Here is a 23,135-nt window from a genome sequence, read left to right on the forward strand (position 1 = left end):
CGCGGCACATTTCAAAGGTAGCAGTTTGCGTCTGGCTGTGCTGAACAGTGTCCCGCTGCGAGAACCGGACCAGACCACTGTACCGTCTGACTCGCCAGTGGGGGCACTTCTGTTGGGCCAGCCCCCCCCCCCCCCGGGCTTTTGTACTCAGTGCTTGAGTACAAAAGCACTCAAGGGGAGGGAAGGACTTTCCCATGCAGCCCCCTTCTTTCTTTTGGCCCCGCCAATGAAGGAGGAGGAAGGCCAGGCTTGGGGGATGGCCCCCACCCCCAAGATCCACCCCCGCTGTTCTCTCCCAGCCCTCTTTGCTGGTGGCAACAGCAAATGTACTGTGATGAAGGTGGAATGCTGTTGCTGCGGAAAGTTAAGTGCAGTGATACTTCACTCCTGCACTAAGGCTCCTCCCATAGCCACCGCCGCGACAGGGCGACAGCTCTTTCATCCCTCTGCTCTGACAGAGTGACAGAGCTGCAGCAGAGGGGTGAAAGAGCTGCATGGGTCGCATTGTGGCTCCACATTGTAATGGGCTTCAGGAAGAGGACGGGACCCCGCCTCCCCCATTGTGAAGTGGGTGAATGAAAAAGTTCACTGAATCAATTCCAACTTTGTGAGATCTTTTTCTTTCGCGAGAAGTTGGAATTGATTGAGTGAAACGTGATGGAGAAACTCAGTTGGAGCTGGGCTGGGGCAACATCGTGTGTGCCCACAGAGAGGGCTCTGTGTGCCACGTCTGGCATGTGTGCCATAGGTTCACCATCACGGTGCTAGGTGTGGATAGGCATAAATGTTTTAATAGTAAAGATAGTGAGAACAATGGGCAGAAAGGAAAAATAATACCTAGAAATGGGGTTTTTGTACCGATGGTGAAAAGAATAGTACTAAGGAGAGATTGAGAAAGAAGAAATACAGGTAGTCCTTGATTTACAACAGTTCGTTTAGTGACTGTTCAAAGTTACAATGGCATTGAAAAATGTGACTTATGACAGTTTTTCACAGTTACGACCTTTGCAGCATCCCCTTGATCATGTGATCAAAATTCAGATGCTGGGCAACTGGTTCATGTTTACCGTATTTTGTAGAGTATAAAACGTACCTTTTTCCCTCCAAAAAGAGGGTGGAAATCTGGGTGCGTCTTATACTCCAAATGTAGTCCCGCCCAGCTTCTCAAACGGAAGTTTCAGAGGCTGAAAAAAGCATCAGAAACGAAGCTTCAGAAAAGAAGCTGTGGCAAGAAAGGTCGTGGCAAAACTCACTTAACAAATGTCTCAGTTAGCAACGGAAATTTCGGGCACAACTGTGATTGTAAATCGAGGATTATCTGTAGACAAAAGTCTCTTGCCACCTTTGAGTGAACCATCTTGGGCTCAGTTCTCAACCAAAGTTTATCTCTAGTAGTGGTATCACCATTTGAGGAGGTCTTCCTCAGGCAGACCTACTCTCCATATATGCTTTGGAAGGTGTTCTGTGGCCCTCTGAGATACTCAAATGCTAACCAGTAACTACTATTGATGGTAAAGTGGTTGAAATCAGACTTTTTAAAAGTGGCAATCAGTCAGATGCCAATATTCTTTTTTTTACTCATTGATTTGAGCTGCGGTGGTGCAGTGCTTAGAATGCAGTACTACAGCCTACTTCTGCTGACTGCTGTCTGCCTGCAATTTGGCAGTTTGAATCTCAACAGGCCAGGGGTGAAATCCAGCAGGTTCTGACAGATTCTGGAGAACTGGTAGTGGAAATTTTGAGCAGTTCAGAGAACCTGTAGCAGAAATTTTGAGTAGTTCGGAGACCGGCAAATACCACCTCTGGCTGGCCCCAAAGTGGGAATGCAGATTTTGCAATATCCTTCCCCTAGGAGTGGGGAGGGAATGGGGATTTTGCAGTATCCTTCCCCTGCCACGCCCACCAAGCCATGCCCACAGAACCGGTAGTAAAAAAATTTGGATTTCACCACTGCACCAGTTCAAGGTTGACTCAGCCTTCCATCCTTCTGAGGTTGGTAAAATGAGGACCCAGATTGTTGGAAATATGCTGACTCTGTAAACTGCTTAGAGAGGGCTGTAAAGCACTGTGAAGTAGTATATGAATCTAAGTGCTATTGCTATTGCTATATTATGGTGTTCTTTTCTTGAAATATTAGTGTTTTACTTTAATGCAATCCATAAATTAACTCTTCTAAGGTAGTTGTCTCTTTTTAAACAAACAGATCATTATTTATGATGGCAAAACTGGAGAAAAAATTGATGCTCTTGGTGGAAACAAAGCACACGATGGAGGTATTTATGCAGTAAGTATATTCCAATTGTGTTCTATGGATTTATATCAGTTTAAATGACTTATTAAACTATTACTATACTTTGTAATAGCCACAACAGCATCATAATGGTATGGTTGGGCAGCTATACCAGAATTCAACGTATCTCATGTCAGGCACAGACAAATAAGTTCCTGGATTCACCAAACTCAGAACTCTCCCAGGATTACATTTGTCAAGGGTCATTATTCTGTTAGATCAGTGTTAGAACAGTGTCTGGATTTTAGTGAAAAGCTGAAGAAAATCCAGTCCAGGACAGGCTTTTCATATAGATGGATCTTGATTTACAACCATAATTGGGAATGTGGGAAAAGTGCCAGAGAGGGCCAGAGAGGTTTCACGGGGGTGTGGTACAGGTTGGAGAGGATAGGTGGAGGTAAACAGGGGTGAGAGGGAGGCCATGCAACATTCAGGGATAGTGTGTGGGGGGTACACAAAAGTCCTCTTCCTCTTCCTTGTGTGATTGGACACACAAGGAATTTGTCTCCGGTACATAAGCTCTCAGTGTACATACAAGCAATAAGTGATAAATCATTATCATAGTCATTGTAAAAATACATTCATCATAAAACATAAGATACAACACTTAGTGATAGTCATGGGATTCTAAATAAGCAATCAACATAAATCATAATAGGATCTAAGTAAACAGTATAAATCATAAGATACAAGCAACAAAGTTATAGTAAAAAAAAAAATAATGAGATAGGTAATAGGAAAGATGAGAAGAATAATAGAATACAGCCTTACTAGATAGTTTGACAGTGTTGTGGGAATTATTTGTTTAGCAGAGTGATGGCAGGGAAAAACTGTTCTTGTGTCTAGTTGTTCTGGCGAGCAATGCCTTATAGTGTCATTTTGAGGGTAGAAGTTGAAACAGTTTATGTCCAGGATGTGAGGGGTCTATAGATATTTTCACAACCCTCTTTTTGGCTCGTGCAGTATACAGGTTCTCAATGGAAGGCATTATGTAGTATTAATGCTAAAAACTAAGCAAGAAAAAATACTATCAGCCCTGTGATTTGATAGCAAAACAAACTACAGACCAGTCAGCCTAACATCAATACCCGGGAAGATACTGGAAAAGATAATAATAAAAAAAAAACAGATCTGTCAATATCTAGAAACAAGTGAAGTAATAACTAGCAGTCAGCATGGGTTTGTTAAAAACAGATCAATTTAAACCAATTTTATTTCATTCTTCAACGTAGTTACTAAATTAATAGACCAATGAAATTCTGTGGACATAATATACTTCAGCAAGGCATTCAACAAAGTAGACCACAGCCTACTTCTTGGTAAGCTAGAAAAAAGTGGAATAGATAGCATCACCACCAGATGGATTCATAACTGGCTGACAAACCGTACTCAATGAGGTGTCCTTAATGGTACTATGGAGGGAAGTAAGCAATGGGATACCACAAGGTTCCATCTTAGGCCCAGTACTCTTCAATATCTTCCTAAACGACTTGGATGAGGGAATAGAAGGGGAATTTACCAAATTTGCGGGTGATACTTAGCTGGCAGAAATAGCTAACACCCTAGATGATAGGCTCAAGATCCAGATGGATCTTGACAGACTTGAACACTGGGTCCTATCTAACAAAATGAAGTTCAATGTAGAGAAAAGTAAAGTTTTACACTTAGGCAAGAAAAACCAAAAGTACACATATAGACTGGGTGAAACCAGGCTTAATAGCAGTAACTGTGAGAAGGATCTTAGGTCTTAGTGGACAACCAGTTAAACATGAGCCAGCAGTGTGCAGCGGCAGTCAAAAAAGCCAATGCAATCCTAAATTGCATTAACAGAGGAATACAATACAATACAATCAAGCTCAAGTGAGGTACTAATACCACTCTATAAAGCCTTAGTAAGACCACACCTAGAATGCTGCATCTGGTTTTGGTCATAAAAAAGATGTTGAGATTCTAGAAAAAGTGCAGAGGAGCAACCAAGATGATTAGAGGACTGGAGACTTTAACATATGAAGAACAGTTACAGGAACTGGGCATGGCTAGTCTAAGTGAAGATAAGGACCAGGGGAGACATGATAGCAGTGTTCCAATATTAGAGGGGTTGCCACAGAGAGGAAGGGGTCAAGCTATTTTCCAAGGCACCCGAAGCCAGACAAGGAATAATGGATGGAAACTGATCAAGGAGTGATTCAACCGAGAAATAAGAGAAATTTTCTGACAGTGAAAATAATCAACCAATGGAACAGCTTGCCTTCGGAAGTTATGGGAGCTTCATCATTGGAGGCTTTCAAGAAGAGATTGGATTGCCGAGCTTGACGTCAAGCGGTGTGGGCGAGGGAGAATTTGACAGCTCCTGTAAACCCAGCTAATCCTTGTATAGGAGCCCCAAAAGGGCAGTTCCAGACCTGGAGAGTCCGGAACATTAAAGGGGAAGGTTTCAAGCTTCGGATGAGGTGCTAGTGTCCTGGAGTGTGAAGCTGGACCCCTTAAATCTAGCAGGGAAAAATCTGCCTTTTTAGGCAGATCGAAAGCGATGGCAGCCGCCTTTGAGAGGAAGTAAAGAGTGATTCGAGCTACAGGGATTGAAGGGGAAGTAAGGAAGAAGAGAGAATTAGTGGGACGGCAGAAAAACAAAGGTGGCGTTGAAAAGAGAGTCGCAGAGAATATTTAAAGAGGCGACTGCAGAGAAAGGCGCTTGGCAGGAGACGATCGAAAGAAGTTAACAATGTAGCGGAAACAGTAAGCAGAATCAACAAAAGAAAATACAAAGTAATTACCCTGGACTTTCTGGATTGATACAGAGGAGACGGTGGAGAAAAGAGAGAACAATTGTAAAACGGTGACTTTGCTTTAACGGATACTCTTGGTGGGTGATTTTGAAATGATCTATCTGATTTGGTGTTGGAAAGGAGATTTTGGACAGAGCCAGAGAAGTAAGTAAAACAACTCGATACTGTGGATTTATACATAACAAGAATGACAACAAAGTTTGAGACTGTGTAGGACTGGAAATAAGGAAGAATTGGATGGAGTGTGAAGAGGGGGGGGGAATCTGAACTGGACAATCTGATTTAATAAGGAACAGAAGGAGCGGAGGAAGGTGTCTTGAAAAAAAAAACTCTGGCTTCGAATTTGATTTAAGTAATCCTAAGTAACTATTAAGTAGTTACTATTAAGTAATATTTTTGAAAGACTTTTGTAATTGGGAAAAAGGGGGAATCTGTTTTGCGGATCGTATGAGCAAAAATTATAGGCTTTATAGAAAGGAGTAAAATTATAGGCTTTATAGAAAGGAGTCAGAATTAAAGGAGATCAGACAGTGGTGAAAAAGGGATTGGTTTAAAAAAATACAGTGAAAAGAGCTTTCCCAATTATTTCGTGTAACCATCTCCTGATCTTACTCCAATATCCTTTCGCTTCCGGGCATGTCCACCACATGTGAAAGAAGGTGCCTTGACCATGGCCACATTTCCAACAATTGGGGTGTATATTAGGATATATCTTTGCTAGCCTGGCCGGGGCTAGATACCATCTATGGAACATCTTGTAATGGTTTTCCTTGTATGTCGCCGCTCTAGTCAATTTAAGGTTCTTATTCCATGCCTCCTCCCATTCACTAAAATTTATATCTCGGCCAATATTTTTCTCCCATGCGTTTACTTGATTCTTTGTTATATCCTCAGCCTTATCATCATCTAGTAAATAATTATACAATATAGCCAAAATCTTTTTGCCTGTTCCCATCAGGACTTTATCCAACCCATTAGGTCCAAATTCTAAGCCGTATTGTTCTTTGTCTTTCTGGTATCTAGATTTTATTTGTAAGTAGATCCACCAATCTAAAATTATTCCTTGCTCTCTCAAGGTATCATTTGATTTGAGATTCCCTCCTTCATCTAAGATATCTTTATACCTGCCCATTTTCTCCATTCCCCATCTATTGGGGTAGATCAGGGCCTCCATCGTAGAGAGCCAACTTGGGACTTTTTTATAATATCTTTGCCTAATCGGGGTCCATGTTTGTATCAATGAATCTCTAATTTTGTGTCTATGAAAATATGTTTTCCTTTTCTTCTCTACGTCCCAAATGTGGGCATACCAACCTTTTTGTAAATCATGGCCTTCTAGGGTTAAAATCCTTTCATTTTCCAGGATGGTCCAATCTCTTATCCAAACTAGCTTAGCTGCCCTGTAGTATGTTTCCCAATCGGGGAGCCCAAATCCTCCTATATCTCTTTTGCCCCTTAAAATTTTAATGGAAAATTTCGGCTTCTTCCCCTCCCATATAAATTCTCTGATGATTTTATCTAATTCTAAAAAAAAACTTTTTGTCTAAATCAGCGGTTCTCAACCTGGGGGTCGAACGGCCATTTCACGGGGGTCGCCAAAGCCCTCTCTCACCCCCCCCATTTATTTATTTATTTATTTATTTATTTATTATATTTCTATACCGCCTTTCTCCCGTAGGACTCAAGGCGGTGTACAGTCAAGAAAAATATAGACACACAAACATCATAAAATTGCTAATTAAAATTGTTACTTAGTTTGGTCAATTAAATAAAACCCAGAATTAGATAACATTTAAAAAATCATTCGCATGTTTGTATGTTTAGCCCTGCCTGTTGGAACATCAGGGTCTTGAGGGCACGGCGGAAAGCACGGAGATCAGGGATATTCCGTATCTCCGGGGGCAGTTCATTCCAAAGGGTTGGAGCCCCCACAGAGAAGGCCCTCCCCCTGGGAGTCGCCAGTCGACATAATTTGACTGACGGTACCCTGAGTAGTCCCTCCCTGTGAGAACGAACTGGTCGGTGGGAGGCTATTGGTGGCAAAAGACGGTCTCGTAGGTACCCAGGTCCTAAGCCATGGAGCGCTTTAAAGGTGATAACTAACACCTTGAATCGCACCCGGAAGACCACCGGGAGCCAGTGCAGCTCGCGTAGGAGAGGTGTTACATGGGCGTAACGAGCTGCACCCATTATCACCCGCGCGGCTACGTTCTGGACCAGTTGGAGCCTCCGGGTGCTTTTCAAGGGGAGCCCCATGTAGAGAGCATTACAGTAGTCCATACGGGAGGTAACTAGGGCATGAGTGACCGTGCGCAAGGCGTCCCGATCCAGAAAGGGACGCAACTGGCGGATCAGGCGAACCTGATAAAAGGCACCCCTAGCCACCCCCGTCAAATGATCTTCTAAAGATAACCGTGAATCCAGGAGGACACCCAAGTTGCGGGCCCTCTCTGTGGGGAGCAAGATCTCATCCCCTATTGTCAGTGATGGTACCAGCTGACTATACCGGGACGCCGGAAGCCACAGCCACTCGGTCTTGGAGGGGTTGAGTCTGAGCTTGTTTCTCCCCATCCAGATCCGCACGGCCTCCAGGCAACGGGACATCACAGCAAGGGCATCATTGGGGTGGTCTGGGGTGGAGATGTATAGCTGTGTGTCATCAGCATACTGATGAACACTCACCCCAAAACCACGGATGATCTCACCTAGCGGTTTTACATAAATGTTGAACAGAAGGGGTGAGAGGACTGACCCTTGCGGCACCCCACAAATAAGGTGCCTCGAGGTCGACCTCTGCCCCCCTGCCAACACAAACTGCGAACGGTCAGAGAGGAAGGAGGAGAACCACCGAAGCACGGTGCCCCCTATTCCTAACCCCTCCAGCCGGTGCAGTAAGATACCATGGTCGATGGTATCAAAAGCCGCTGAGAGATCTAATAGGACCAGGATAGAGGAGCAACCTCTGTCCCGAGCCCTCCAGAGATCATCCACCAATGCGACCAATGCCGTTTCTGTGCTGTATCGTGACCTGAAGCCCGACTGGAACGGATCCAGATAGACAACTTCATCCAGGTATCGGGGTAGTTGTCGCGCCACCACACTCTCAACAACCTTCGCAACAAAGCGAAGATTGGAGACTGGACGATAATTTGATAATATAGCCGGGTCCAGGGAAGGCTTCTTGAGGAGGGGCTTCACAACCGCCTCTTTCAAGGCGGCGGGAAAGACACCCTCACTCAGAGAAGCATTTATAATCCCCTGGAGCCAGCCTCGTGTAACCTCCCGGGAGGCCAGTACCAACCAGGAGGGACACGGGTCCAATAAACATGTGGCAGTGTTAAGCTTGCCCAGAATCCTGTCCACGTCCTCAGGAGCCACAGAGTCAAACTCTTCCCAGATAACGCTCTCAAGACCTGCCCCCGTCTCCTCCCCTGGATCTACCCAATCGGAGTCCAGGCCTTCCCGAATCTGAGCGACTTTATCATGCAGGAATTGTACAAAATCCTCAGCTCGACCCTTTAAGGGATCTTCCCGTACCCCCACCTGAAGTAGGGAGCGAGTCACCCTAAACAGCGCAGCTGGGCGGTTCTCTGCAGATGCAATAAGAGCGGAGAAGTAGCTAGACTTCGCCACTCTTATCGCCACTAGGTAGGTCTTAATATAAGATCTCACCTGTGTTCGGTCAGATTCAGATCGGCTTGTCCTCCAATCGCTCTCCAGGCGTCTTTTCCGACGCTTCATCTCTCTCAGCTCCTCGGAAAACCAAGGAGCTAGACGAGATCGGCATCGGGTCAGAGGCCGCAAAGGCACGACGCGGTCCAAGGCCCCAGTAGCCACCCTGTCCCAGGCGACCACCAGGTCCTCAGTCGAGTCGTGAGCCAGAGTCTCAGGAAATGGCCCAAGCTCCATCAGGAACCTTTCGGGGTCCATCAGGCGCCTGGGACGGAACCATTTGGTTGGTTCCGTCTCCCTGCGGTGGGTGGAAGTGACTTGAAAATCCATGTGAAGGAGAGAATGATCAGACCATGACAAGGGCTTGATGTCTATATCCCCTATTCTTAGATCATTCAGCCACTGATCAGAGACAAAAATCAAGTCCAGAGTGTGATTCCCCAAGTGGGTGGGGCCTTGAACTACCTGGGTCAGGCCCATGGCCGTCATGGAAGCCATGAACTCCCGAACCGTCTCCGACATCTCACCAGCAGATGGCAGGTTAAAATCCCCCATAACTATAAGTCTGGGGGTTTCCACCGCCACCCCGGCTATAATGTCGAGCAGCTCAGGCAGGACCGTTGTTACGTGGCAGGGAGCCAGGTACGCAATCAGTAGGCCCATCTGAATCCCCTGACCCCACTTCACAAGGAGGGACTCACATCCGGCTATCTGAGGAACAGTGGCCTCCCTCGGGCAAAGACTTTCTCTAAATATTGCTGCCACTCCCCCACCCCTTCCCTGAGCCCTTGGCTGATGGAATGCACGGAAACCTGGCGGGCACATTTCCACAAGGGGAACTCCTCCCTCCTGGCCTAACCAGGTCTCCGTAATCCCTGCCAGGTCAGCACCCCCCTCTGAAATAAGATCATGAATGAGGGGGGCTTTATTTACCACTGACCTGGCATTACATAACATCAGCCGTAGACCCAGGGTCTGAGACTCTGAACAACCCGGGAAACGAGCAGTGCTTTGGGGGTCGGAGTGAGCAATCGCTCGTAAACATCGAGTGCGCACTCCCGAAACATAATATGGCCCCCTGCAGCCGTCATATCTGCCCCTCCCACTTACTATACTAATGCCCATCGCTTCATCCCCCTGCATCCTTGTCAGATTTCTGTCCCCATCCTCCCCACCATGATTATCAGACCCATTACCCCTTTCAGTGGATTTATGGATCCCCCCAGATCCATTCCCACAATCCCTCCCAGAACCCCTTAAAATAGAACTTAAAGATTTATCTAAAAACCCCCAAAGCCGTCGGTTTTTTGCAAACCACCTCTCAGGGTTCCAAAACCCGTCCTCAAGGGCGGCCCTTGATAACTGAGAGGGCCAGACATGTGAGAGGGGGGAATCTCGCAGTGCAAGGAGCTCCGCAGTTGAATACATCAAAGATAGGAGTTAGTTGAAGGAGATGAAGGATCATTTTCTTCTAAGAGTGTTAGAGATGGTTAAGACAGGTAATTTAAAATAAGGGAGGAAATAGATGTAAAAGGGAGACCAGTATGTTACAAATGTCAATACATCGGAACATCATCGCCCTCTCACGACGATGGGAAGTCTTGTGGTTGTAGTAAGTCCATCCAAAGGAGGTGGGGATAGAGGTCTCAAAGGGTCGTCCTCTCACAGCGACCAAACCATTTGAAACAAACAAAGAGAAGGTGGTCTATCTCCCCATAATCCAAGACTCTCGATGTCTGTATCTCCTCCAGTCCTGATACCAGCGATGGCCGAGGATTAGATCAAAAAAGTAAGGCAGAGCCACTGGACAAAGTATTTAGGGTTAAATAATCAGGGTAATCTTGGGGGAATAGGTGGTAAATAAAGCTGCAGATCGATCTAAGATTGTAAGTTAACACTGAGTGGTCGTAATAGATCTAGATCTGATAAAGGAGAGAGGGACAGTTGAGGGGGAGAGTAAGTCATCATCTCCAGTTTGTAATCCTCAGTCCCTATCCATCACCTTGCTCAGGCTACTTAGTTCAATTAGTTTAATAAGTCCTCAGAGTTTCAAGAAAGAGGAGTGCAACAGATCCCTAGAGGTTGAAGGGATCCTAACATTTATAGCCTTTGCAGCATTGCCCTCTCCTCTATTAACAACGAGGGCTTCCTTGCAGCCTCTGGTGTTGCTGTCGCCGTCGCTGCCATTAGCGCCATTCCCCTCGCCATTGTGGTAACCCCCCTTGCCATAGACATCATCGCCGCCGTGTTGCTACATGCAGCGCCTATTAGCCCAGGCATCATTATCAACACCCTATCCGGAGTCGCTGTTGCCACCGTCTCGCCAACCATTTCATCAGCTGTATTAGACTCAGTGGATGACCCGGTCATGACAGCCAGGTTTTGATGTTGACATCCTCCCCACCGCCCTCAGTCTTTTTACTGACAAACAGCTGATCTTCGGGCTCGGCTCGGGTTTTATCCTTGGGCTCCATCCACAGCTCTATTGAGCCGAAAATACCTCAGCTTGCTGGGAGGGGGGTCTGTGGATGGTTAATTGACCCCCACACTCTTTTTTTTTTTTTTATTTATTTATTTTTATTGTAAAAGTTTTACAATTACATTTTCACCCCCCTAACCCACCCCAAACTCCCCAACCCCCCCTCCCTAACCCCCCCTAACCCTCCCCTCCCCCCCGGACTTCCATAGAGTATACCCCATCATTGTCCCCTTTATATAAAAAAAAACCTTGAACTTTAAACCCCCCCATCCCCCATATCATTTTTCATCTTCACATAGTTCAAATATTTCTATCTTAATGTAATATAATACTACTTATTGATAATACTATCAATAAAAAGCTATTTGATACTTCCTAGTTTGATATTTGTTCTGCACATAATCTATCCATTTTTTCCATTCACATTCATAAGTCTCTTGTGAGCGGTCTTTTAAATATGCTGAAATCTTCGCCATCTCAGCGAAACTGGCCATCTTCAAAATCCATTCTTGAACGCTAGGCAAAGCTTCATTTTTCCAATATTTACCTATCAACAATCTCGCTGCTGTAATCATATACAAAATCAACTTTGTTTCATCCACTGTAAAACCCTTTGCTATACCCAATAGAAACAATTGTGGAGAAAATTGAATTTTTTTCTTCAAAACATTCTGCATGACCCACCAAATTTTTATCCAAAAAGCCTTAACTTTCTTACAGGTCCACCAAATATGATAATATGTAGCATCTGTACAATCACACCTCCAACATTTTGGCTGAACATTAGGGTACATACACGACAGTTTCTTAGGGTCTAGATGCCATCTATAAAACATTTTGTAAAAATTTTCCCTCAAATTCTGCGACTGTGTAAATTTAACATTCTGGACCCAAATTTTTTCCCATGTTTCCAACATCACTGGTTCTTCAAAATTTTGTGCCCACTTAATCATACAGTCTTTAACTAATTCAGTTTCTGAGTCCCTTTCTAGCAAAACATTATAAAGCCTTTTGATATGCATTGGACCTTTCTCTCTTATATGTCTAACCAATTCTTCCTCATGCAACATAATACCAGTTTTTTGGTCCTCTTTCCATCTCAATTGTAATTGATTATATTGACCCCCACACTCTTGAAAATGTCAAAACATCTCCCTCCTAGCCTCGGAGTTTCAGCTCTGAGCTGCCATTTTGTTTTGCAACTGTCAACATGAACCCATGCCTTCACTCACCCTCACCCTCTGCCTCTGCTGGATCGCCCGGTCGCCGTTCGCTTACCCCGCCCACTCCCAATCTATTGCTGCCTCCGGAGTCCCAGCTAATGGCTAGAGGGGAAAAAAACTTTAAATTCTTGCTGCCGGGCTTCAAAGACCCGCCCTACTCTCAGCTGTTTTGCGGAGGGCTCTGTTGCTAGCTAGCTGCAAATAGGTAAATTCCTGGAGCAGATTTTTTTCCCCCTAGCTATGCTGAAATAGCAAAGTTGAAAGTAAGCAGGGTCTTGGCTGCAACGTGACAAAATGAGGCAGAGAGATTTCTTTTTCTTTTTCCTCACCAAAAAAGGTAGGTGCAAACTGCAAACAATGGGAAATTTAGGGCAAGAGGAGGTTCAAGATTTTAAAACACAGAAGAAAAAAAGCTCTATTTAACTAGGGAATTGTAATAATTGAGATACTATTAATTGCATATTGTGTTGAAAGCAGAAATGGTTAAGTTGTGGTTTGGAGGAATATATGGGGGAAATTATTTGGTTTATTATTATTGGTAAATATAATTAATTGATTTGTAAGAAATTGGATTGCATGGAAATAATTGGAATATTCATGTTCATATTGATTAATATACAAAAAAGATAGTTATATAACTAATTGATTTATATTAAAATGTTGAATTTGTATTAAACAACTGTATTACATAATTAACCAATGTGAGGATGGATATAAAAATAGATGACAATGGGAAGGGGTATAATATAGAATAGAAGGGAAAAATTGAATTTGATTAAGATTAGAGATGAGGATGAAGGGTAATATTGGTTTTTTTAAAAAATAGATGAGGAATAAATATGGTAAAAAGGAAATATAAAAATTGTAAATTTAATTGAAATGACTAAATACTGTGTTGGAAGAAATATCCTTCTGGGTTCTGCTCCAAGTGGGGAAAAAGACACTGGAAACATGGAGACTGCTTGGAAAGATGGTTTAATGGTGGACAGGATCACATGGCTTGATGGGGCCCATTGTGTTAGTTTCTGTTGCTATTGTGTTGCAAATGTCCTTTGACAAAGGATTGACTTTCTGCCTCTGGCCCATTAACAAAGGGTGGGGGGCAGGAAGGTGGGAGTTGCTTTGTCTGTAAAATATGCTTCTCCATTTCTCATACAGGAAAATATAATATTCTGCCTTTTTAATATTTCCCAAAATATTTCATTCTTCTAGGAAAGGGGTGGGTGCTAACCTCCTACAACTGTTTAAATTTGTGAACCAGCCAAATACTCTGTTCAAAGAAAATACGTTGTATGTTTGTATGTGTGTTTCTAATTATTGCTATTTATTGCTATTTGTTCTCTTTTATTCTTTAAAGTTTAACAATTCATTCTTTATCTTAATATCTTAATATTTGTTTGGGGTTGGCTTTCTTCCCTTTCATCTTTTTTATTGTACAGCAGTCTTTCTCCTCAAACCTACCACCTCTGTCTTTTCTTTCCTTCTTACTTTCTCTTCCCCCCCTTCTTCTTCTCCCTACTTCCTCTTTCTTTCTCCTTCTCCTTCTCTCTTCCTCCCTCTCTTACCTTCACTCCTACTCTAATTTCCCTTCCCTTCCTTTATCCCTCTCTATTGCTATATCCTTTTATGCATATGGACTACTCAGAGGGCTGAAAAAGTTATTTTTGACTGGTCCTCGCACTTTTGACCAGTCCTCGAACTTACGACTGTCCTCACATTTTACGATTTTTGCCCTATCTTATACCATGTTGAAGAGAAGCAGTAGTGAAATGAGTGACATGGTTGTTAAGAATGCTGCACAGGCATAAATGTGAGGATGGTCATAAGTGTGAGGACCAGTCAAAAGTGTGAGGACCTGTCAGAAATGACTTTTTTCAGCCCTCTGAGTAGTCCCTATACACATAGCCATGGCCACCCGGTCACATGACCTCCAAGCCACGCCCACAAAATAAGCCACACCCACAGAACCCGTAGTAAAAAAAATTAGAACCCACCCCTGGTTGGGGGTCACCACAACATGAGAAACTGTATTAAAGGGTCGTGGTATTAGGAAGGTTGAGAACCACTGGTCTAAATTCACCGGTATATTTTGAAATAGGAATAATATTTTGGGGAGAATATTCATCTTAATTGCGGCTATCTTGCCCAAAAGTGACAATCTTATTTTGTTCCATCTATCGAGGTCTTGTTTCATTTTTCTAATTAAGGGGATATAGTTGTCCTCTTTTACGGTCGAACATCTTGATGTAATCCAAATTCCTAGGTATTTAATTTTTTTGACAATCTGTAGTCCTAACACTTCTGCTATCTCATTTTGAATTAACACCGGAAATATTTCTCCTGGGAGTAGTAAAGAAGCCATACGGAAAGGAAAAGATCCACTTAATGATCCATATAATTACAGCTGCCAGACTGGCGTATGCACAGTATTGGAAAGAGAAAACCCAACCACCAGAAGAGCTTATAATTAGGAAAATATTGGAGTGCGCAGAGATGACTAAACTAACCCATGAATTAAATGATGATGAGAAGTCAGATTATTATATTGAGTGGGAAAGGTGGTATAAGTGGATGCATGATAAAATGAAAGAGTAAAAGGTGTGCTAAACAAAGGTAAAAAGTAATTTGAAATATCACCAGAAATATTTTTTGTATATAGTTAAAACACAGCACATTTGATGTTAATTGAAAATGTCAATATACTTATGTTTTTAAAAAACTCAATAAAGTTTTTTTCAAAAAAAAATACAGTGAAAAGAGGGGAGAAGAGGCATAACAGTTGATAATTGTTATTTGAAAGGTACATTTGAAAGAGGTAGCGATTTTCTAACTGAGTACTAACATTGCAAAGTAAAGTAATATCTAAAAAAATATAATATTGTGGAGGAATTGGACTAAAAATATAATAACGTCAACAACAACAACAACAATGAAAATGGGGGAAAAAAACCTATAGTAAACACAACTGCAATGCCCTCACCTACAATGCAGCGATCGATTGAATCCATGCTGGGAAAAGAAAAGGATAAGATGGAACCAACTATGAGCAGCATGCAAAATATGCTACAAACAATTCAAGAAACTTTATTGAAATCGCAAGAAAAAATGGCAGATCACCAGGAGGAAGCCAGAAGAAATCACCAAGAAATTAAAGATGAACTAAGAGAGCTAAAGGATGATTTGAAAAGTATGAAAGAGAAGATGGAGAATATTCAACAGACAAGTAGCAGAGAACGAGCATAAAGTAAAAAAAAATAGAAGCTAAAGTAGAACATTTGGATTTAAAGTTAGAAATGGCAGAACAGAAATTACAACAACAACAAAAAAAACCTGGTTGACTCAATTACTTTCCTAGAAATGGAAAAAGCCTCCTTTTTCCTACGCTTCCAGAATGTCACTGAAGAGAGAGAAGAAGATTTGGAAGAGAAAATGTGTGATATAATAGTGGAAATAATACAGAAAGACAAAATAGAAGTAAAAGACTCGATAGATGAAGCATACCGAGTACACAATAACTACATTAGAAGGCACCGATTGCCACGGAAGTACATATCAGATTTTGCAAAAAAAAAAAAAAAAATCCAATAAGAAATGAAATATATAAAAAATCAAGGGATGGAAAAATAACGTATAATGGGAAAGAGATTATTATCTTAAAGCAAACCCCATGAAGATTACGGGATCAAAGACAGTTATATTACTTCCTGACATCCAAATTAATTCAACACAAAGTAATGTTCCACTGGATTATGCTGGAAGGAATCCTTATTACATGGCAAGACAAAAAATTCAAAATCGACACAGTAGAAAAAGCACAGGAGTTCTATAAAAATTACTTAGAAGAAGAACAAGGAAGTAAGGAAGAAATAGAAGATAAAAGTCAGGAGGAGGAACAACAGGAAGAAATAGAAAGAGAGGAAGAACAAAAGAAAGCCCGAGAAAAGGAACGAGAAGAAAGAGAGGGAGCAAAAGGAAGAGTTAAGAGAGAGACAAGAAACACCAAAAGGCAAGGTCAGTAAGAGATGGAAGAAAAAATATCTCTATTCTCAGTGAATATTAACGGCCTAAATGCTCAGAAAAAGAGAGTCCAGATATTTACGAAATTAAAAAAATTAGACATGGATGTGATCTGCCTACAAGAGGTCCATATAAAGAAAAACTTTCAAAAACTATTGGAAAATAAGAAATTAGGAAAACTATATGTGTCACTCTCCCAACAGAAAAAAAGAGGAATAGCAGTGTACATAAAAGAAAGATTAAAATCAGAATTGAAATATGATGAGGGAAGAATTCTGATGATCAAATTAGATACTGAAATGAAACAATTCTTATTAGTAGTGATTTATGCCCCAATACAAACCAAAAAGATTTTAATAAAAAATTACATGATAAAGTATTAGAACAAGAAATAGAAAATATATGTATAATAGGAGATCACAACGCGATAGTCGACACTAAAAAAGATTACTGTAGTAATAATAAGAGCAAAAAAAAAAGGAAATATTACGAAAAGAGTTTTTTAATATGATATCTGAATTAGGCTTAAAAGATACGTGGAGAAAAATTAATAAAGAAGAGAGACAATACACATATTATTCCCACCCGCACCAATAGTGGTCCAGGATCGATATGGCCTGGATGACGGTGCAATTGCAATTGGAGATAGGAAAAATAGATATTGGAATAAACGAATGGGCAGACCACAACCCTATAATAATACATTGGAAGGGACAAAAAAAATAAAATACAAAAGATGGACTCTAAGCCAGTATTTATGTAAGGAGAAAGAATCCAAACAACTAGTGGGAAAAGAGATAGAGATCTTCTTAAGTATAAATAAAAAAGAACACACCTCGCCCCCAAATCTTTGGGACACTTTGAAAGCTTACATTAGAAGGGTGTCAATTGCATATACTGCAAAGAGGAACAAACAGAAAAGATATCAACAAAATAAATTACAGGAAGAACTCCAAAAAGTAAAGGAAAAACTATATAAAGATCCGCAAAATAAGAAATTTAAAGAGGAATGGAGAATAATTAAACACAAATTAAATTTGATTACACGGGAAGAAATTGCTCTGAAAAAAAAAGGCAGCGAAACAAAACCATTTTGAGCATGCAAACAAAATAAGTAGATGGCTAGTTTATAAGCTGAAAAAAGAAAAAAGAATGATATAATATTTGAAGAATGAAGAAGGGGAAGTATGTTACAAAACAGAAGAAAAAAAATAGTACATAACTTCCTCTCTAGACTGTATACTGAGGAACAAAAAAAGGAAACTGAAATTCAGAGATATATAGAGGAAATAAATGTTTGCAAGCTGACAGAGGAACAGAAAGAGACATTGAATAGACCAATCTCCAAAACCGAATTTGGAATGGCAATAAAAAAACAAAAAAATAATAAATCCCCAGGTCCAGATGGATTACCGATAGAACTATATAAAAATATGATAGAACAGACTGGAGAACTTACGTTAGAAATATTTAAAGAAGTATCGCAAGAGACAAAAACACCCAAATCCTGGTCAGAAGCTCTACTTATATTGATTCATAAGGAGGATTCAGATCCACAACTAATACAAAATTACATACCTATCTCTCTACTGAATTCTGATTATAAATTATTTATGTCAATAATTGCGGATAGACTAAAAGTGATTCTGAACAAACATATACATTTGGACCAAAGTGGTTTCCTCCCAGGACGGCAAATCAAAAATAATACACGGATGATAGTAGATATACTAGAGTATTATGAGGTACACGCAGAGAAACAGTTTTCATTGGTTTTCCTTGATGCGCAAAAGGCCTTTGACAATTTGAACTGGAACTTCATGATACAATTAATACAGAAATTGGACTATGGACAAAAATTTGGACAAATGATTGGGAAAATTTACTCAACACAGACGGCAAAGGCATTGGTTAATCAGGATATGACAAAAGGCTTTGAAATAACAAAAGGAGTAAGACAAGGCTGCCCACTCTCCCCACTTCTTTTTATTCTAACACTGGAGCCACTTTTAAATAAAATTAGGGAAGATAAGGAAATAAAGGGCCTGAGAATTAAAAGTGAGGAGTACAAAGTCCAGGCATATGCAGATGATATGGTCTTTATAATTAAGGAACCTTTAGAATCTGGCTCCAAACTGATTAGAAAAAAAGAAGAATTTGGTGAAGTAGCTGGGTTAAAAATTAATAAGAATAAATCAAAATTACTAACTAAAAATCTTACAAAAAAACAGGAGACAGAATTAGAAAGGATATCCAAGCAACAAAAAAAATTAAATATTTGGGAATCTGGCTCACGGCAAGAAGTTCCTCAATTAAAAAAGAAAATTATGATAAATTAACTGAACAAATTAGAAAAGATTTGGAAAACTGGACAAAGTTGCAGATTTCATGGATGGGAAGAGTGGCAGTAATAAAAATGAATATCTTGCCCAAAATTTTATTCCTCTTCCAGACTATTCCGATAAAAATGGGGAAATTTTTTTTTGACTTATTAAATAGATTAACTACAAAATTTATTTGGCAAGGAAAGAAGCCTAGAATTAGGTTAAAAGTATTACAAGATACCAGAGAGAGAGGAGGAGCCGCCCTCCCAGATTGGGAGACCTACTATCAAGCAGCAGGATTAGTTTGGATAAAGGAATGGATGGAATTGGAAAATAAAAGGCTGCTAACATTAGAAGGACATGATCTAACTATAGGGTGGCACTCTTATTTGTGGGGAGGAAAACAAAATATTTATGGATACTTTAGAAGACACACAATTAGGAATTCTTTACTAATAATTTGGAATAAAATTAAAAAACAACATTATATACAAATCCCGTCTTGGATTTCCCCATATCCATATCCAAATTTAGTAGACTGGACAAAATTAATTAGATATAAAGACATAATAACCAAGAGGGGAATATTAAAAACTAGAAACGAATTGGAACTGGACTTAGGAAGAGAAGTGCAATGGTGGACATATCTGCAGATAAATTCAAAGTACACAGAGGATATAAAAAAAGATCAAGTTCGACTAGAAGAAACAGAATTAGATAAAATCATACTAGGGAATGATCGAAAACTAATAAGTAGACTATACAAGTTTCTAATTCGGTATAAAATGGAAAAGGAAACAGTGAAAGACATGATGATCAAATGGGCACAAAACATTAACCATGTGATAGAACTAGAGAAGGGGGAGAGGATGTGGAAAACGAACATGAAACTAACAATTGTGACGGCATACAAGGAAAACCAGATGAAAATGTTTTATAGATGGCACTTCCCACCGGCCAGAATTGCGAAAATGTTCCCCACCAACTCGCCGAAATGTTGGAAATGCAAGACTGGCTACGGAACAATGGTGGACCTGCACGATGGCACAAAAATTCCGGAAGAAAATCAAAACTTGGATAGTAGAAATAACTCAGAACCCAATAGAGAGAAAACCAGAACAATTTCTGTTAGGAATTTCAATAGACAATTATACTAAAGAAATGCAGTACCTTATATTGCATATATTGACTGCAGCACGTATTGTATACACACAATATTTGTAAATATTGATGTATAGAAAGAGCAGACCGGTGTGTATAGCTGAAAATAAAAGTGATATTTTTCTTTTTTGTGTTATTTTTTGTTGTATGTATATGTTTGATTTTTAATGTGTTTTTAATGTGTTTAAAATAAAAAACTTTTTATAAAAAAAAAAGAGATTGGATTGCCATTTGTCAGAAATGTAGTAGGGTCTCCTGTTTGGGCGGGGGGTTGGACCAGATGACCTACAAGGTCCCTTCCAACTCTGTTAATCTGTTAAACAAATCTGTAAACCTAAAGATAGTGAAATTTCTTCACTTTATTTCATAGGTTAAAATTATTCTGCATTGTTGAAGCAGATTGGACTTTTTGTAGAATTTCCTTTCTCACACAATCTAAGGAACCTCACAATGAGGTTTGTTTATATTCAAATTTATATGACTGCCCATCTGATGAAAAGTAACCTGCGCATGCGCAAGATGGCAGTTCCCCAAAGTGTCGGCTGAGATCGGGGATGAAAAGAGGAGTGACAGGAAACCGGGGGAGGCCGTTTTTCCACTCTTCGGCCCCCTGCCCGATATGCTGAGCCTCTGGCAGTTCAAATGAGCCGTCCCCGGCAGGAGACGGCTCTGGGACGATCTGGGACAGCGACGAGAGGATTGCATCAGCTGGGCGCCGCTGGGAGGGTGGCGTCGGCCTCTGCAACAGCGCCGCGGCCGTTAGAGTTCTATCGGCCGGATTGGTGCTACCCAGACGCTGTTTGGTTTGCACTCGGCGATCCTGGATTGGGGGGTGCTACAGGCGCTGCGGCTGCTGTAAGATCGCTAGCCCCCCTGGAGGATTTGCTGAGGCTAGGACAGCGGCGTTGCGGGCATTATGGAGGCCTTGTAGATGGCGGAGAGTGCCACACTGAAGGTGACAGGACTATGGCCCAGCAGACTATTCTGCTGGGATTACATTTAATAGCCCCTGAAGGGCGTGAGGCCGGGAAGATCTGGGCTGTAATAGCCCAGCGAGGACAGGCTATGACTGTGGGGTGAGTGGACCTGGAGAAGATCTGGGGGGGGTTGGGAGTTGGCCGGAGGGGAAGTGATAACTGTCCATCTTGCTCTTCCCTGGGGTCTCGCCCCCCATTTTTGATGCCCCCCCCCCCCGGACTGCTACCTGGCTCGGTTTGGCCCGCCTTGTCTACCCATCTTCAGCTGTTTGTTGGGACTTTTGTCATCCTCCTCCTTATTGATCTGCTATCTGATCCCTGGCTTTTCTCCCATCGCGATGTGTTACATCTCATCTTTTTACCCCCTATTGCTGCCTTCATTGGACTTGATGTATTGGACAGAGATATGGAGCCACAGGCTGAAGAGCCATGAGTCCTGGTGGATTGCTGCTGCATCATGCTCCTAGGAACTGTTCTATGACTCTGCTGGCAGTTGTTCTTCGCCTAGCCGCCGTGAGAGGGCGGTTGCGGCCGGTTCCGCTGTACCTATTCGCTGCAGCTTTTTGGTCTCCCCCACCGCTGTGAGAGAGTTGTGGTCATGCCGGCCTGGTTTACTCCTATCTTGTTATCATATCTATCCCTCTTGTTTACCATCTAGGTCCCCTGTCGCTGTCTTCCATCCACCTCTCATGCTTATTCTGGTTTACACTTCGGCGACCCTCCTCGCTCTGCGAGATGCCCCCCTCTCGCAGACATGGCCTTCGGATCTACCGAAGGCCTACCTCAAGGACGGGTTTTGGAACCCCGAGTGGTGGCATGCCTCTGAGCGCGGTCTGAGGGGTTTTTTAATTAAGGCTTTTAACCAAATTTTAAGGGGATCCAGGAGGTGGGTGGTGAGGGATGAGCCGGGGGCAGCTCCTACGGTTCAGCAATTGGGCCCGTCGGATGGTTGTGGGGGGAGGGGGGAGGGGGAGGGAACGAAGAGGCTCGGTGGAGAGGGGGTCTTCCAATCCCTGTGATAGTTGGTAGAGGCAGGGGAGGTGAGGGGGGGCTTGGAGAGCACCCCCGCTTTGTTCAAGCGGTGGCGCTCTCCTGCCCCCTCAGCTCATCCTGCTCCCCCGAGGGCGACGGAGTGCAGAGCCCTGGACTCCGGCTGGTATACTTGAATGCCAGGTCCGTGGTGAACAAGGCCCTCCTCGTTCGAGATCTTATTGATGGGGAGGACGCGGACCTGGCTTGTATCACTGAGACCTGGTTGGGGCCGGAGGGTGGTGTTCCTCTCGTGGATTTATGTCCTCCAGGTTTCCGGATACTACACCAGCCGCGACTCCAGGGGAGGGGTGGAGGAGTGGCGGTAGTTATTAAGGGAAGTCTTAGTCCTAGGGAGGTCACTGTTCCTCAGATAGGCGGGTGTGAATCCCTTCTTTTGAAATGGGACCCTGGAGTTCAGTCAGGCCTGTTGGTCACGTACCTCTCCCACAGCTGCGTGGCCTCAGCCCGCACTACTAGATGTCCTGGCCGAATTGGCAGTTGAACTCCCCAAACTTCTGGTTGTGGGAGACTTCAAGCTGCTGTCGGCTGGTGAGACATCTGAGTCGGTGCGGGAGTTCATGGCCTCCATGACAGCCATGGACCTAACTCAGATTGTACAGGGCCCAACCCATATTGGAGGACACACACTCGACCTGATTTTTCTCTCTGGACAGTAGATAAATGATCATGGGGAGGGGACTTCATCTATCAACCCTCTGTCATGGACCGATCATTCCCTCCTCAGGCTGGACTTTCCCACCGCCATCCCCCGCCGCAGAGGTGCGGAGCCGGTAAGATGGTTCCGTCCCAGGCGCCTGATGGAACCCAAAAGGTTCCTGAGGGAGCTTGGGTCATTTCCCACCTCCTTAGCCCATGATTCATCCGAGGCCCTTGTCGCAGCCTGGGAACAGGCTGCGGTGGGGGCCCTGGATCGAATCGCACCTTTGCGGCCTCTGATCCGACGCAGATCCTGGGTGTCTCCATTGTTCATCGTGGAGCTCAGGGAAATGAAGCATCGGAAAAGACGCCTGGAGGGTGGTTGGAGGTCCTCCCGATCCGAGTCCGACCGAACACAACTAAGAACCCATATTAGGTCTTATCTTGTGGCGATGGAAGTGGTGAAACGTAATTATTTCGCCACTCTCATTGCATCTGCAAAAAACCACCCAGCAGC

General features: G+C 42.7%; 1 protein-coding gene across 2 annotated transcripts in view; it reads left to right on the plus strand.

Annotated features, from left to right (window-relative positions):
- The window catches only part of WDR1 (WD repeat domain 1), a 114,123-nt gene that overhangs the window by 62,175 nt on the left and 28,813 nt on the right, over positions 1-23,135 (plus strand). For both annotated transcript variants that reach the window (XM_087875261.1, XM_087875262.1), the window contains exon 7: positions 2,204-2,284. In XM_087875261.1, coding sequence (XP_087731387.1) covers positions 2,204-2,284 — 81 coding nt within the window. The remainder of the gene's footprint in view (positions 1-2,203; positions 2,285-23,135) is intronic.

This window comes from Pantherophis guttatus, chromosome 8, assembly GCF_059756535.1.
Source record: "Pantherophis guttatus breed Tessera chromosome 8, ASM5975653v1, whole genome shotgun sequence".
In the NCBI taxonomy this organism is placed as follows: domain Eukaryota; kingdom Metazoa; phylum Chordata; class Lepidosauria; order Squamata; family Colubridae; genus Pantherophis; species Pantherophis guttatus.